This window comes from Pararge aegeria, chromosome 22, assembly GCF_905163445.1.
Source record: "Pararge aegeria chromosome 22, ilParAegt1.1, whole genome shotgun sequence".
Classification (NCBI taxonomy): domain Eukaryota; kingdom Metazoa; phylum Arthropoda; class Insecta; order Lepidoptera; family Nymphalidae; genus Pararge; species Pararge aegeria.
Window position 1 is genome coordinate 6,880,935 of NC_053201.1, and position 14,962 is coordinate 6,895,896.

The following is a 14,962-nucleotide window of genomic DNA, read 5'->3' on the forward strand; positions in this document are numbered from 1 at the left end:
GAATAACGTTAAATGCTAAACTTCAATGGGGCCCTCATGTTAATAATTTATCGAACAGGCTTAGTTCTGCCGCCTATGCAGTGAAGAAGATACGCCACATAACGGACATAGAAACTGCTAGGCTAGTCTATTTTAGAGGGCTGTTCGTGCGATCTATAAAGTGGGTCCGAGAGAGTCATTGAGATATAAATTTAAAGATGTTAAGATAATAACAGTTTTTAGCCAATACATATTTGAAAATTTAAATCAAAACTTTATCTACTCAATTATGCATAAAAGCAGATTTGATACGTCACAATTTTTTACATCGTAGTGTGATGATGTTGATAACTATTTTATATTCATATTGATTAGTAAACTTGAAACTAAAACCGCCATAGGATTCAAAATGGGAAAAAGAGCCCACAACAAATTGAAGCTCAGTATTATTTTTCTTATCATCATCTCGTTCTATCGCTTAAAATATTTAAAGACCAGCCTAGTTTGAGCAGTAATCATTCATACCTAAGTTTAACTGGTACTTTGATGATTTCTAGATTCTTCTAGTTTTTTTCTTCATAATTTTATAGTTAACCGATATATTACTGGGTTTATGTGTAGTAGTAACTAAACATTTTGTTTTTTAATTTAAACATGGTTTGGCATGGTTAAATTATTCAATGTTTATTAAGTGTTATTATAGAAACGCCGCCGCGCCGCGCCGCCGGAATGCGCTGCCATGCGTATCACACACAGAGTTATAAAGCTTAACATTTCGTCTCAATCAGTGTTCCTAAAATTATAAATAATAATAAAAAAAAAAATTATAATTGCCTGTAAATAGTAGTAGAACAAAATCCTTGGACAGCCAAACATAAAAGCATTCAATATTGTTGTTTTTTTATACTTGCCCTTGACCACACACACCATCTATATTATAGCGTCATGCAAACCTCCTACCTATTTTAATACTCCTGCAAGCGCAGGTAGGTTTAATGTTTCCAATTTACAGCTGTTGATTCCTGTCTATATTTATGGTAAAACTAGCGTACCCAGCCCGCTTCGCCGGGCTAGATTTTGCTTTATTTTATTTAATAAATAAACTTACATCATTAAATTTTTAATTTAAGTCTCATAATATATTAAATCATTTATTTCTCTCCGTATTCATTCTCTTCTATTATCTTGAAGAAGAAGAATGGGTGAAGATCATTATCTACACCGATGTACACCAAAGAATTGAATATCGTCATAGTAAATAAAAGCTGTATTTGACAGCTTGACAGTTCAAAAATAAAGTGCTCCGATCGTCACCAAACTTTCCAGGACTACTCGCCAGGTCAATCCGGAGATTCCCTTAAAGTTTCATTGAAATCGGTCCAGCCGTTTCGGAGCCTATACGGAACATACCCACACACTTTCTCTTTTATATATATAGATTAATGGGGCTGGTCTTTAGTTATGTCACCATGGGACGAAGCTGTGTTAGTTATTTGAAAACAATATTGTAATGGATACAAATATTATTAACCTAAATAAATAAAAAAAGACCGATTGTGGTTACTTCTAAACTTTTTTACTTTTTATTCCACTACAATTTAATATGTTAGCAAGCTTAACTGTTACAGATACGACAGTTATATTAAAACTGTACACCCCTATGAATAAAAAGTAAATGGAAACCTAAGCTTCGGTTTTCCTTTCGTAGAGACCGAGTTCGAGCCCCGGCATGCACCTTTTTTCGGAGTTATGTGCGTTTTTAATTTAATCAATTTAAATATAACTTGGTATAAAAAGTGAAGGAAACATCTGTATGACTGAGAGTTCTCTCCATAACATTCTCAAGGCCGTGTGAAGTCTTCCAATCCGCACTTGGCCAGCGTTGTAGACTACTTACCGCCCTTCTAATTAGGAAAGGAGACCCGTGCCCCGAAGTCTGCCAGTAATCCGTCCCACCCAGTGACCCCTCTGTAGTTGCAGACGGCGTTGCAACCACCGGGCCATTGAAAAGGGCCATCGCCCTTAACGGTTACTCCGAGCCCCATTGGGACTCCGAGGAAGACTCCAGAGTCAAAGATGATATGTGCGGCCAAAGCGTCTACTTTGCAGTGGTGTTGCTAGGTTAGAACTTCTCCCAAAAAAATTTACTTGAGAGTATAGTAAATATTGCTATCATAGTAAAAATCTACCACTAAGGACTGAAAGTGGTGGTTGGATGGCTGTATGAAAGTCCTATGTTTTTAAATTGCCATTTAATATTTAATTGCCATCGGTACTCTCCGGACGATGTGGCCAATATGGTTATCAAAATGAAAATGACTCTACGGACTCGACGGACTGAGCGTGAAGCACATTCTGTCCGCAGGTGAATGAATGAAAATGAAGTAAAATAAATGTCTATAATGATCTTTTAAAGGATTTATTTAAGTCCAACTAAAAACCTATTAATTATCATATCGAATTTACACCGATTATTTTTAATTGGATTCATATAATAAAAACCTATGACAAATTTTCGAACAGTAGTGTGCTAACCTTTTTTTTTTTAAGCGTGGTGGAAAAGCTTTATTGCTATCCGAGCTATGGGCAGGACAGAGGTCATGTGGGAAACCCCCTCTAAACGGGGTAAACCCAAACTAAAAACCACCACGGCATGTCCCTCTTGTTGGCTTTGTTAGACGCCCGGGAAAAGTAATTTGCTAACCTTAAAAACCAGCAAGTTGCAAATAAGTACACTTATGGTGTCGCTTTAATTCGTTTCTCTACAAGACACATGCTATGTTTGTTCTCTTGTCTTTTTACTTTCCCGGTACTTCTCTATCTTCCGGCAGCTATTTGTTTCATGTGTATTGTGGGCTGTACCTTTTTATTGCTGCAGGTGAATATTTCTGTACACTGTGTAATAAAACGCGAATATTTAAAAAAACAAAGAAACTTGTTATTAGTAACCGCAATTCTTATTTATATTTGGAGCCCTGAATGCTCCAGTACTGCCAAACCGTTATCAAACGCGTATCAAGTAAAGTTGAACGGACTGTGGTAACAAAAAATAATACAATAAGATTTTCTTTTTTGTTTATTGGTTCTGCGCGCTGACCTATTGAACCATTGTCAAGTGTTTTTCTTATTGTTATATATATATTTTTTAAACGAGAAATCTTTTTAGATAAAAAAAAAAACTAAGTTTTAAAAAAGAAAACGGAATTTTGAAAAGAATTAATAGTATCAGGACAGGATGTAAATAATATAAAATGGAATACATGTTTACAACTTAATATCGTACAATATATTAACACAAAATAATAAAATATATCTATAAACAATTGACTAACTACTTTTAAACACTAATTTCCTTATCCGATTCACTTTTATTAAAATCTAAAATTTAAAAACCACGTCCGCCAAATTTGAAGTTTGCCGCGCTTTTTTTCTTATAAAATCTTAAATAATGCCATTGAAGAGCACAGAGTAGACGTTAAAAAGATGGACACAGACACATAGATCAATTAGTGTTCGCGCCAAATTTTGACGTTTGCTAGTTTTAAGTCATGGTTCTTTTCGTAGTTCCGTTTAAATTTAACTTCAATTTCCTTCTGCTCACTTTGAAAAAGTACTAGTTACTAAATTCTTTACTTTATTTTAATCTACACGTGATTGACCGTAGTTAGATTTATTAAACTTCGTTTTTGTTCAGTCAACCTAATTCCCAAAATACTAAAAAACCTGAAAACTACCGTTAAGACCATGCCTTCTGAGGTAGAAACTGTGTTAAAATTCACACGGCTCAGTGAAAATGCTTACCCACCTGTAAAAGGCTCAGAAAAAGCAGCTGGATATGATTTAAAAAGGTACTTTCTTACTTTTTTGTTTTTACGATGTAAAATATATGTGTACCTACACATATATTATATAATTCGTATATACATATGTTTTATTTATTTAATAGGCCTCACGAATAACTAATTCGTAGACCTCTCTTGTACCTAAGTTCCCTAGTATAAATTTCGACAAAAAAACATTCAAGCTAATATATTTTGATCAAAATTCATTATTGTGGTAATTCATTATTTTAACTCCTGATTCTACTACCAGTAGGACTGAGGATCCGTGTATCCCTGAACTCCTACTATTGCAGAGTTGTGTGTACATACTATAATATAATTTAACACTTACTATATAATGAGAAACAACAATTTATAAATATGAGAATATAATAAAGAAAGAAATGTAACAAAGTATATAAGAAATCATAACTAATATGTCCTTTTCTCAAAATGATGAATGGTTACATGTGTAAACCTAATTAACCTAGTCAGTTTTAAGATTATTTTTGCAGTTCAAATTCAAATTCAAATTCAAAATTCATTTATTTCAAGTAGGCCTAATATAAGCACTTTTGAAACGTCAAGTCTGTCTGTTTGTAGTGATTCTACCGTTCATTTATATAAGAAGGTTTAGGGGTATTTATCATAAGACACATAACATATTATAATGCATATGTAACTACTGTTGTGACACAGCTTATTTATTATACAATGTTTTCAGTGCCTATGACTATACTGTTTCTGCTCGTGGCAAGGAATTGGTTAAGACAGACTTGCAAATAGAGTTGCCTTCAGGTTGTTATGGCAGAGTGGCTCCTAGATCTGGATTAGCTGTCAAGAACTTTATTGATGTTGGAGGTAAAAGTAAATTCTGATCCTTTCTACAGGTGTTATTTACTGTATGCTTCCTATGTTTTGAGCCTATTTCCACATGAGATCAGTACACTTAGTATAAGATTTACATGCTCAAAATCATAGGGATTTTTGTGTATCAAAGCACTGAAGTTATAATCAGAGTCAGAAATCCTGTTTTTGCTGTTGAAGTTACTTATTTGAGGACAGGATTTAATTAAGATAGGACAGGAAACAAGATATATTTGAATAATTTCCATTTAACTCTTAATGTTACAGAATATTGATAGTCAAAACTGACCTGCGGTTAGGAACATACAAATCTTATACCACATTATGATGATGTTGCTGTACCCAAATATATACTACAAAATCATCAGTCACTCATATTTTTATATGTATTTCATACCACATTAAGGGGTAAAATTTCAATAACAAAGCTTATATTTTAATTGTACTTACAAAAAGGGCAGTGGTGTGCACAGGGTATGGAAATGATATAAAACAAAGCAAATCTTCAGTACAAGTTATAAATAAATTAAGGGAATGCTTTTTATAACACTTACAATGCGTATCCTTAAGTTTCTTAGAACTTGTACTGGATGTTTTCATCATTTTATATAAGGCGGCATACATAAAATACGTAGAATATTTAATAGGGGGTTGAGTCAAATCTCACCTAATCTTACATTGGAGAGAAGGGGAGGTCTCTGCAAATATTTAACACGTTAATGTAAGAAACCCACATTTTGAAAAATCTCACATGAGAATGGGGGAGGGGTTGAATAAAATATCACAACATCTCACCAGGCGGGGAGGGAGGTACAGAAAATAAAAAAAAATCCTCATGTAATTTATGGCCCCCTGATTAGCATGCCCTCTATGCACACCACTGAAAAAGGGTCTCCTATTTGGTCACCCATAGCAAACATTCTGCTTAGGAGACATTTATAGTATATAAAGTAAACTATTTTTATTAAGGAACTAAAGTATATAACTTTCCCTACATCAAGAATCCCCTTCACAAGAATCTATTTCAAAATAGCTGAATTTAAATAAAAAAATTGTTGCCAGGAATCCTTTCTAAGATAAAAATTATGTTGATCTATATGTGCCCAATTTCATAAGATCACACACTGTGGTTTAACAAAATATACGTAACTAAAAATAAACAAACAAAATACCTTTGCATTTATAAATATTAGTATGAAATAATCATATATTCTATCCACAGCTGGTGTAATTGATGAAGATTATCGTGGTAATGTTGGTGTAGTGATATTCAATCACTCTGATCAAGAATTTATGATTAAGAAAGGAGACAGAATTGCCCAGCTGATATGTGAAAAAATCTATTATCCAGAATTAGTTGAAGTCACAAATTTGACTGAAACAAAGAGAGCTGATGGTGGTTTTGGTTCTACAGGAACCCAATAAAAAATGTTAGTGTTATGTATATTATTACTGTATTAAAATAAATGTCTTACAAATACAGTTCTTTTGTACTGCCACCTAAGAATAAAAAAATTTCTGCCACCATTGTTCATGATAGTCACATACTGGTTAAATGAAATAGCCTTTTTTTAGCTATAATTATACAGCATTAAATAAAACTACTGCTAAATTTAAAATGGTTCGGTTTTGTTCCCTTTTACCTGACACACATTTTAGTAATGTTTTCTATAAGTTTACAAAATCACAATTATGATATTGTTATTTTGTTTTTGATTCTGGAATATCCACAATAAGGAGAACACATAATCTTACTTGACATGCCTGAAATATGCTTAACGATCCTTGCACATCTCTAGGGCAAAATAGTGCCAATTGTTATGTTCACGAAACTCAATTATATTATTAATTGGTCCAAATATGTTGCTTTAATCCTTAAAAAATTATGTAAGATGAACTAATAGGTTCTGAGATATTTGTGTACAGCAGAATTGTAACCATTGATTTCCTAAACACTATATGTTTCGCCTTATCCTTTCAAACCACAAATTTTGCAAACTACATATCTAACAATTTACTATACATTAAGGACAATAATTAACATTTATAGGTTATTCATAAGTTTAAAAATTGTTTCCTTCAAAATTATCCAACACACTTTTAAACATAATTGCTTCTGGAGGGATAATTTGCTGTGTGGATCTAGGATTGACATCTTTCCTCTTCAGAAAAGGTTTTAACAAGCTAATTAACTTATTGTCAACTTGTACGCCAAAGTCCGCTTCTGCTTTTTCCACTTGTTTCTCCAGAATTTCTATATTTGAGTGTAATTTGAATACGACATTAGATAAAGTTATGATTTTCTTCGATAGAATTGTAACTTCATGTCGATATCGACTAATATCTTCGGTCACGGCATTTCTGCAATCACTGTTTTTTGATTTGATCATTTGTAGAACACTAGTTAATTCTTCGAGTCTAGTTATCATGTTATCAATAACATCTTGTACCGTTTTAAAACCGCTTGCCAGATCCAACTTGAAATACTCGGCATAAGCTGAGGCAACCTCTTGCAACATTTTTAACAAATAACTTTAATAAACACCAAAGTCGGGATATAAATTTTCCAAAACACTTGCGATTTTATCAAGTACATCTGTCACAAGTTTTGACAACCCCGTAAATGTTATCGGACACAAGTTTAGAAGTTTTAAAAATATCTCCATATTGTTAAACTAAGTAGTTTAGCCATTATGTTTTTTCTGCCTTCTGGCTCCACCATCGTACCTATATTGTGAAATGTAAGTTTTGCAATAGCAACAACCATGACATGATTTTCAATAAGCATTTTGTGATAGGTAGGTACAATTTCTGACTCGAACTTGCTCTCGAATTGTGCTGTGTTTGACTTATGTCTATTTTCTGTATTCTATCTATATGCAATCTATTGGTTTACTACTTAGCAACGTTGTTATTGTTCAAAAATATTCATACATTTAAAAAAAAAATAACAACTGTTTAGTAACTTATCAACAGACTACAGATAGATTGCATATAGAAAACAGACGTTATGTAAACATATTTAGATACATTTTGATCAATCTGCATGACAAAATAAAAATTATATAGTCGCAGTACAGCTTATAAATGTAAATTCCGCCTCCAAGTTGAACTTATGTGACTTGATTAGTGCTTAAGAGTTATAGTATCTTCCCCGAAAGTGCCCTTTAATCTATATGATATACTTCTAAAATTCCTCGTCCCTTATCCAGTGCCCATATTAGCCATTTCAAAAAAAACATGTATATTAAAATAAAATGTATTTGGCGCTTACTACATTGCTATTCCGCGCAATATAATACCTATTGTCTGTCTCACCACACTCGAGGTTTCGAACATGTTTCGTTTCAGCAGTCAGTAGGGATGTGACGACAAAAAACGATTTTCAATTAATCGGTTTTTCTTTTTGCCGAGAAAAATCGATTTTTCTTCAGAATATAATCGATTATGTTATATTAATAGTTTTTTTCCTAATTTGCAATTAATTTTAAGAGAACAATCAAATTATAAAAAGTTTAAATAAAAATGTTTTTCATATAAATCAACAAAATTAAATTTTTCAAATAAATATAAATAAGTTTTATTATTCAAAAACTAGAAATCTGTGGGCAACGATTTCAGGAACAGCTCGTTTGAAAAATGAAGTATCACCAACGAATAATGCCTCGCAGTTCGCTGGTCCCCCCTCACCTTTTTGCCAAAACTAGATCAAACAAAGGTGAGGGTCCCCCTTCACCTTTTTGCAAAAACTAGATCAAACAGTTCTTGAGCACACTCTCCAAAATATATCTTATAGAATACCAAAAGGCGGGCAACCTTGCAACGATGCTTCAAACTCTGAACTTTTTTATTGAAATACTCGTGGACTTCTGTGATTACGTGAAAAATAACCTAAAACATATCGACCAAATGTTGGTAAAATAGTACAGTTCGTTGACTCCATAACATAAGTGAATGTTTGATCAAATGAATTTACTAAACTATTTCAAAAGCACAGAAGGAATGCCACCATACATGCATCGATGGCGTTAATGTAATATTATGGAGATCGTTCCGGGTTCTGGACCAAAAAACCAAACTTAGTGTCGGGGGGTATAAGATTAAAAAAATCAGTAATAGTGGATTGAATGATTATAGAAAAATCGAGATTATTTTTTTAACAATTTATTGTGAATTTTGTATTTTGTAAACCATATCAGACCGTGTATAAAGGAAAATATGGCAAACAAAATAAAACGCAATAAAATAGTACATAAAAAGATGAAATTCAAATAATGGCTAATTGTATTTAATAGTAATTAAAAATTACTATTTTTTAATTAATTTCCTTATAATCATTATTATTCCGTTGATTACAAACATAGACCTTCGCTCCTTTATTTTAAAGTACACACAATGTACTAAATGTGATGGCGGGCGCATTTTGTGCAAAAAAGAAAGATGCTTTTGTTTTACTACTCGCGTGTTGGTCCCACTTAGCAGGATATGATCGTCAGTAGTTTATACTTTTATATATATTTTATACTAAAATAATTGGTTTGAGACAGTGTCATGCATAATTCGAATAATGAGATATTTGGGATTTACAATTATTTCGAATTTCAGAGTTATTGCAACACATATTAGCATAGCACAAGCTGATGAATACGATCCGATAAATTCCTTTAACCAAAGTCTCTCAGCAACTTTCCTTGTAACTGTTATGTTTAGGAAATATTTATACCGGTATTTTTTAACATCGGTAAAATTTATTTTACTGTTACTGTACTTTACAGTTTAAACCTTACAATCATCAATCCATTACCGGCCCACTACAGGGCACGGGTCTCCACTCAGAGTGAGAAGGGTTTACTGCTTACGGTGTAATCTCTGGCAAAGTGCGGGCATGCCGGTTTCCTTCAAGTGATATTTAAATTGCTTGAATTAAAGTTTTAAACAAATGTCTTAATTAAAATTATAAAGGGGAAAGAATTGTTTTTTTTTTACAGAGATTACGATCTTCACATTTATTTCTTTACTGACCAGTGAACATTCTACTTCGTGCCTTTTCAAGCTACTTGACACTGGGCTTTTGGGCTGTTTTGGCAATAAGAAGAGTTATAAATCAAAAGAAGAAGAAGAAGAGTTATAGTATAGCAGATAAGAGTCGTAAGAAGTTAGTCCGTTTTAGTTTTATGACAGCTCAATGACTTACAAGTTTTAGTGGTAGGATATAATCTTAGGATATAAAGGATATAAAGGTCCTTATGTTTTCATATTTCCAACGTAAATAAAATACGTGGACTGGCAACAACGCATCAATGGACCGTCCGCCCGGCCGGCCGCCATTTTGACGTAGTCTGTCACTCTGAATTTATTTTCTGTCTGTGGTTAATGCCTGCTTTATTAGTCAAAAATATGAATGTTTTCATTCGTGGTTATTGCTTTACTTGGTAATTTGTTTCAATGAATGAAATAAGAGACTATTACGATGCTCCCTTCGACAGGCTATTTTAAAGGAATTAACTGCCCCTTCTACGACAGCGGTCTGTGCGAGCGGCCTTATTGTCATTTTCGTCATGTTAAGAAGGAACCACAAAATAACGATGGAATCGAAAGTGGAGCGATCCTGCAGAAACTGGTATCGGCAGCGGTACAAAAGGTTTTGCAGCAGAAGGAAACAGGTACCTCATTACTGTCACAAAATAGCACTGATTCGGAAAACAACTCTAATCAGCCCGCTTCTTCCAAAGTGACTTACAATCCAACTCCAATAGCCGAACTTAACAAAATTAATAACACCGATGATGAAAATATTGATGACAATAATGAGCAAAAAAAGCGACATATACCAGTTCCATATACACCCAGAAAGCCAGCCAGTATACCAATCAAAAGACCTGTGGACACAAATGGTTCGAAGCTCTTTACATATTTGCCACCTGCTCAGTATAATCCCGGTTCTGAAACAGCCCAGGTAGATCCCTACACTCCCAAAGGTACAAACGAATCAGGTGAAAAATATTTACCTGGATCGGAGAAGACAATACCTGAGTATAAGCCCAAGGAATCCCAAAACTCTAATCTTAACTACATTCCCTCCGACAAGTCTGTGAGCAAAAAAAAAATTCTAGAATACAAACCAGCTAAAAATAAAAGTATACCTTCGTCAGTAACTTATCAGCCAACTCCTAGATCATTGGTTCCTTGCTTTTCCAGTGATGAAGAAGAACCTGAGGTAAAGAAAAGGAAGCTTTCAAGTGATCTTAATGGGCTTGATGATCTAGGACCAGAATTTGATATTTTAGACCAAATATTAGATGAAGAAAAAACAGAAAAGGAAGTAAAACTTATTTTTCAAAAAGATGTTTGCAAAGAATCTAAGGAAAAACTTAAAAATCCAGAATCTACTAGTAAAACAAAGGAATCCATTAAATCTGAAAAAGATAAATCTTCAAAGAAAGAGGACAAAAAATCTAGAGGTAGGTCTATGGAAAAAAAAGAAAAATCGATTGACAAAGATAAACAAGATGGAAAATCGTCTGATCGAAAGAGCGGTCACAAAAGTTCTAGCAAAGATAAAAACAAACATGAAAAGACAAACAAGTCAGGTAAAAAATCACACTCTAGTTCAAAACATTCTAAAAGTAGTTCATCTAAACATACAAAAAAGGCAAGTGATAGTGATAAAAGAAATGATAATAAATCTCATAAGACTTATAGGTCAAAAGAATCAAAAGATAAAAGAGATAAACATAAAGAAAAACATGTAAAAAGTGCTCCCAAAATCTTTGAAGAAGACAATCATAATTATGAGGATAATTTTGAAGAGGAGTTAAATGAATTATCTGAGTCAGATGAGGAAACTATTGCACTTCAATGTAAAAGAATATTTGAAGAGTATGTTCCAACTGAAAAACCACAAAATAGTGAAGAGTGTACAGACAAATTAGAGACTGAGCCTGAGGAATATATACCTACAAAAAAGAGAATATCTAGGACAGTTGATAAAAATATAAAAATATTGCCTAAAGCACCTATAAAACCAGATTATAAAGTCAATGCTGCACAAGCTATGGCTGAGCGATTAGCCAAAGTTAGAGAATTCCATGCTTCAAAAAGTGTTCCAGAAAGTAATAATTCCTCAAATGTAGTTTTGAAGCTAGATACAGCGAAGTCTATTTTCAATACTCCACCTAGTACCAGTGTTTCTAAAATCCGCATTGCTCATGTACCTTATGCATCAACCATGCTGACTGCAAAGAAAGTCATCACTCCTAGTACAATCTCTGTCAAGAATAGTGATCTGCCATCTAGTAGTACTATAACCCAAACTGTAAAGAAAGGAACTCAGAGGGTTGCTCACATACCATGTGACAAATTTATCGATCGTCCAGGTGTCTTAGAACCATTAGGGTCCAAAATACAAGCAAATATAAGATCTACGTATTTGAATATGATGATTGATCATTGTTTAAAAATTTACCTATTACCAACTGATGCCTATGCAAGAGCGCAACATGAGGAGTTAGCAACTAGCAAAAAATGTTCCACAGTGCCAATATATAAGAATTCTGCTGTTCTCGCAATCAGCAGACTCAAGAAAGAGGTTCTTGAGTGTAATGGAGTGAAGAAATCTGGAAGTGACTGTGCAACACTCACAAAAGCACCACAAGGGACAGTAAGTAAATCAAATACTGTTGGCTCATGGAGCATAGAGAATAAGATTAGAAGAAATTTTGAAGACCCACAACAATTTACAGGTGCAAAGTTTTATAATAATATAAAAAAATGGATCCTATCAGAGGAGCAACTCATAGAGAATGGTTTCCCCCGACCCCATAGTAGTGGTGTCAAAGGGAGAGCAATTATTTATGGACAAAACAAACAAATTCCTCCAAAAGGATATTTAAGAACTTGTCGTAGATGTAAAAAGACATATACTGTGGACAAAAAAGGATTTCCAACTTTTAAAGAGGAGTGTATTTATCATCCCAATAATAAATACCGGGTTAGAGGTGAAGTTCGTTACCAGTGCTGCAGTCAAGAAGGCTCATCAGATGGGTGTTGCATAGCTTCAAGTCATGTGTATGAATATGTAGACTTTGAAAACTTGAAAGGATATGTGAAAACACTACCTCCAGAAAGTGTCATGGAAGACTATGGTGTATATTCTTTAGATTGTGAAATGTGTTATACAACACAAGGTTTAGATTTAACTAGGGTCACTGTAATTAATTCAGTGTGCAAGGTGGTTTATGAGACCCTCATAAAACCTTTGAATCCTATTATTGATTACAATACAAGATATTCAGGTATTACTGAAGAACAAATGTCAGATGTTAAAACAACATTACTAGATGTGCAAGCAACTCTGCTTACTATGTTTAATAGTAATACTATATTAATAGGTCATAGTTTAGAATCGGATTTTAAGGCACTGAAACTCATTCACGATACGGTCATTGACACTAGCGTATTATACCCTCATAAAATGGGACCACCCTACAAGAGAGCATTGAGAAATCTATCATCAGAATATTTGAAAAAAATTATACAAAATTCTGTTGATGGGCATGACAGTGCTGAAGATGCCACTGTCTGTATGGAACTCCTAATTTATAAAGTAAAAGAGGACCTTAAGACTAGGTGATTATTGCTCCATTACTTCAACAAGTTATTCATAATACACTTTACAAATTAATCTACATTATTTTCATATTAAATAAGGTAAAGAGTTTTTGTATTATGTTAATCTTATGAACTAGCAGTCGGATTTGAAAATTTCTGTTTATTTGGGGAAGGATAAATGCTATATAATTATAACATCAAGCTGTTTACCCATAGTTAATGTAGGTAAAACAGTGGGGCACAGGTAATGCAATAAAATGTAGACTGTTATTAATATCACATATACATCTATATAATAATAAAAATAGGTTTACTTGTCAAGAAATTCTCTATCTATTCATGGCTTTTACTATGTATTCGATTGTAAATGATAGTTTATAGTATATTAATTAATGCTATTAAGACTAACTTATTTTATAGCAATAAAATACTTATGAATGTGAAGTTTGTGTAATAAAAATTACAAATTGTCAAAATTAGAGCCAATAGCTGTAATTTTTGTAGTCTATCAAACAAATGTTATTTGATATGCATTATATTTTCCTTTATCATAAGCTGGAAGGGATTTAGTAAACTATAACTATTTAGTAGCTAAGTAAAATATTTTATATTTCTTTAGTACCTTTTGATTGATATTTTTAATTTCATACAATACTTAACATACATGCAGATTGATTAGAAATTTGGTATTTATGCGAGACTCACATTTTGTGTTGTCTGTTTTTATAAATTCTTTATAGTATCCGAGCCACTATACGGCCTCATAACGAGTTCGCCCACGGAAGTCTCGTTTTCTTACCTAACCTAATTATTTACGATGTGCAGATGATTTTTGTATTTTTTTTATTTTACCTATCCATTGCCAAAGGCCTGTAAATATCAAGGATATATCTCATACTGTATGACATCCTAAAACGTGAGGGTTTGTATGTTTATTTCAAATAGGTTTATGGCCAAAGGCAGCCAGTGGTTCCTGCGTAACGTAGGTCTCCATAGATACCTCGCTCGCCCTATCCATAAGGTTTCATTTAAAAAAAAGCGCTTGTTGTTAAGCTCGCCCTTTGCACTCCCGATCCCAACGCCACTCCTATCAGAAAACATCCTAACATATCCTTTATCACGAATAACGACCCACAATACAAAACAGTAGCCCAATTAGGATAACCAAATTCCAAAGCCCAAATTCTGACGTCATTCGGATTTGTTGTGGGTCATATCCATTGGTCACGGGTCACGTCATCGTAACAGCATCAAGGCCTAAGGGTTGACGTCTTCCCTTCCGCCTGGAGCTCGACTCCTGACGGGCTTCGCGCTTTACAATCCTTATTATCAGCTACTGTCTATCCGCAACAACCCTACTAGAAGCCACGATTTAAAAAAAATGTCCGTTTCGAAGGATGCAATAATGTATACTCTGAAGTAACACATTAACATAATAACCATGATAATTCAAAAGTTCCCACAGGAATAATCATAACCTAATTCCATCCGAAGTAGCTGACAATACAGAAAATAACACAACCGATTTTCTTGGCGGCCACTTCCAAATGACGACAGAATAAATAATTTGTATTTTCATTAACAATTAATGGATTAACTTCCAATAAAAAAATAATTATTTACCTTAGGACTTGGGTATGATTATAAGGTTCACTAAATATAAATAGTTTTGATGTAAATTAAAG

At 33.4% G+C, this 14,962-nt stretch overlaps 2 protein-coding genes across 2 annotated transcripts; both read left to right on the plus strand.

Annotated features, from left to right (window-relative positions):
* Positions 1-3,481: 3,481 nt before the first annotated feature.
* LOC120633735 (deoxyuridine 5'-triphosphate nucleotidohydrolase) lies at positions 3,482-6,149 on the plus strand. Its single transcript, XM_039904062.1, has 3 exons — positions 3,482-3,827; positions 4,525-4,661; positions 5,890-6,149. The coding sequence occupies exons 1-3, from the start codon at positions 3,724-3,726 to the stop codon at positions 6,090-6,092; spliced, it is 444 nt and encodes a 147-aa protein (XP_039759996.1). The 5' UTR covers positions 3,482-3,723; the 3' UTR covers positions 6,093-6,149.
* Positions 6,150-10,006: 3,857 nt separating this feature from the next.
* LOC120633613 (RNA exonuclease 1 homolog) lies at positions 10,007-14,901 on the plus strand. The gene has a single exon (XM_039903855.1). The coding sequence runs from the start codon at positions 10,138-10,140 to the stop codon at positions 13,297-13,299; it is 3,162 nt and encodes a 1,053-aa protein (XP_039759789.1). The 5' UTR covers positions 10,007-10,137; the 3' UTR covers positions 13,300-14,901.
* Positions 14,902-14,962: the final 61 nt, after the last annotated feature.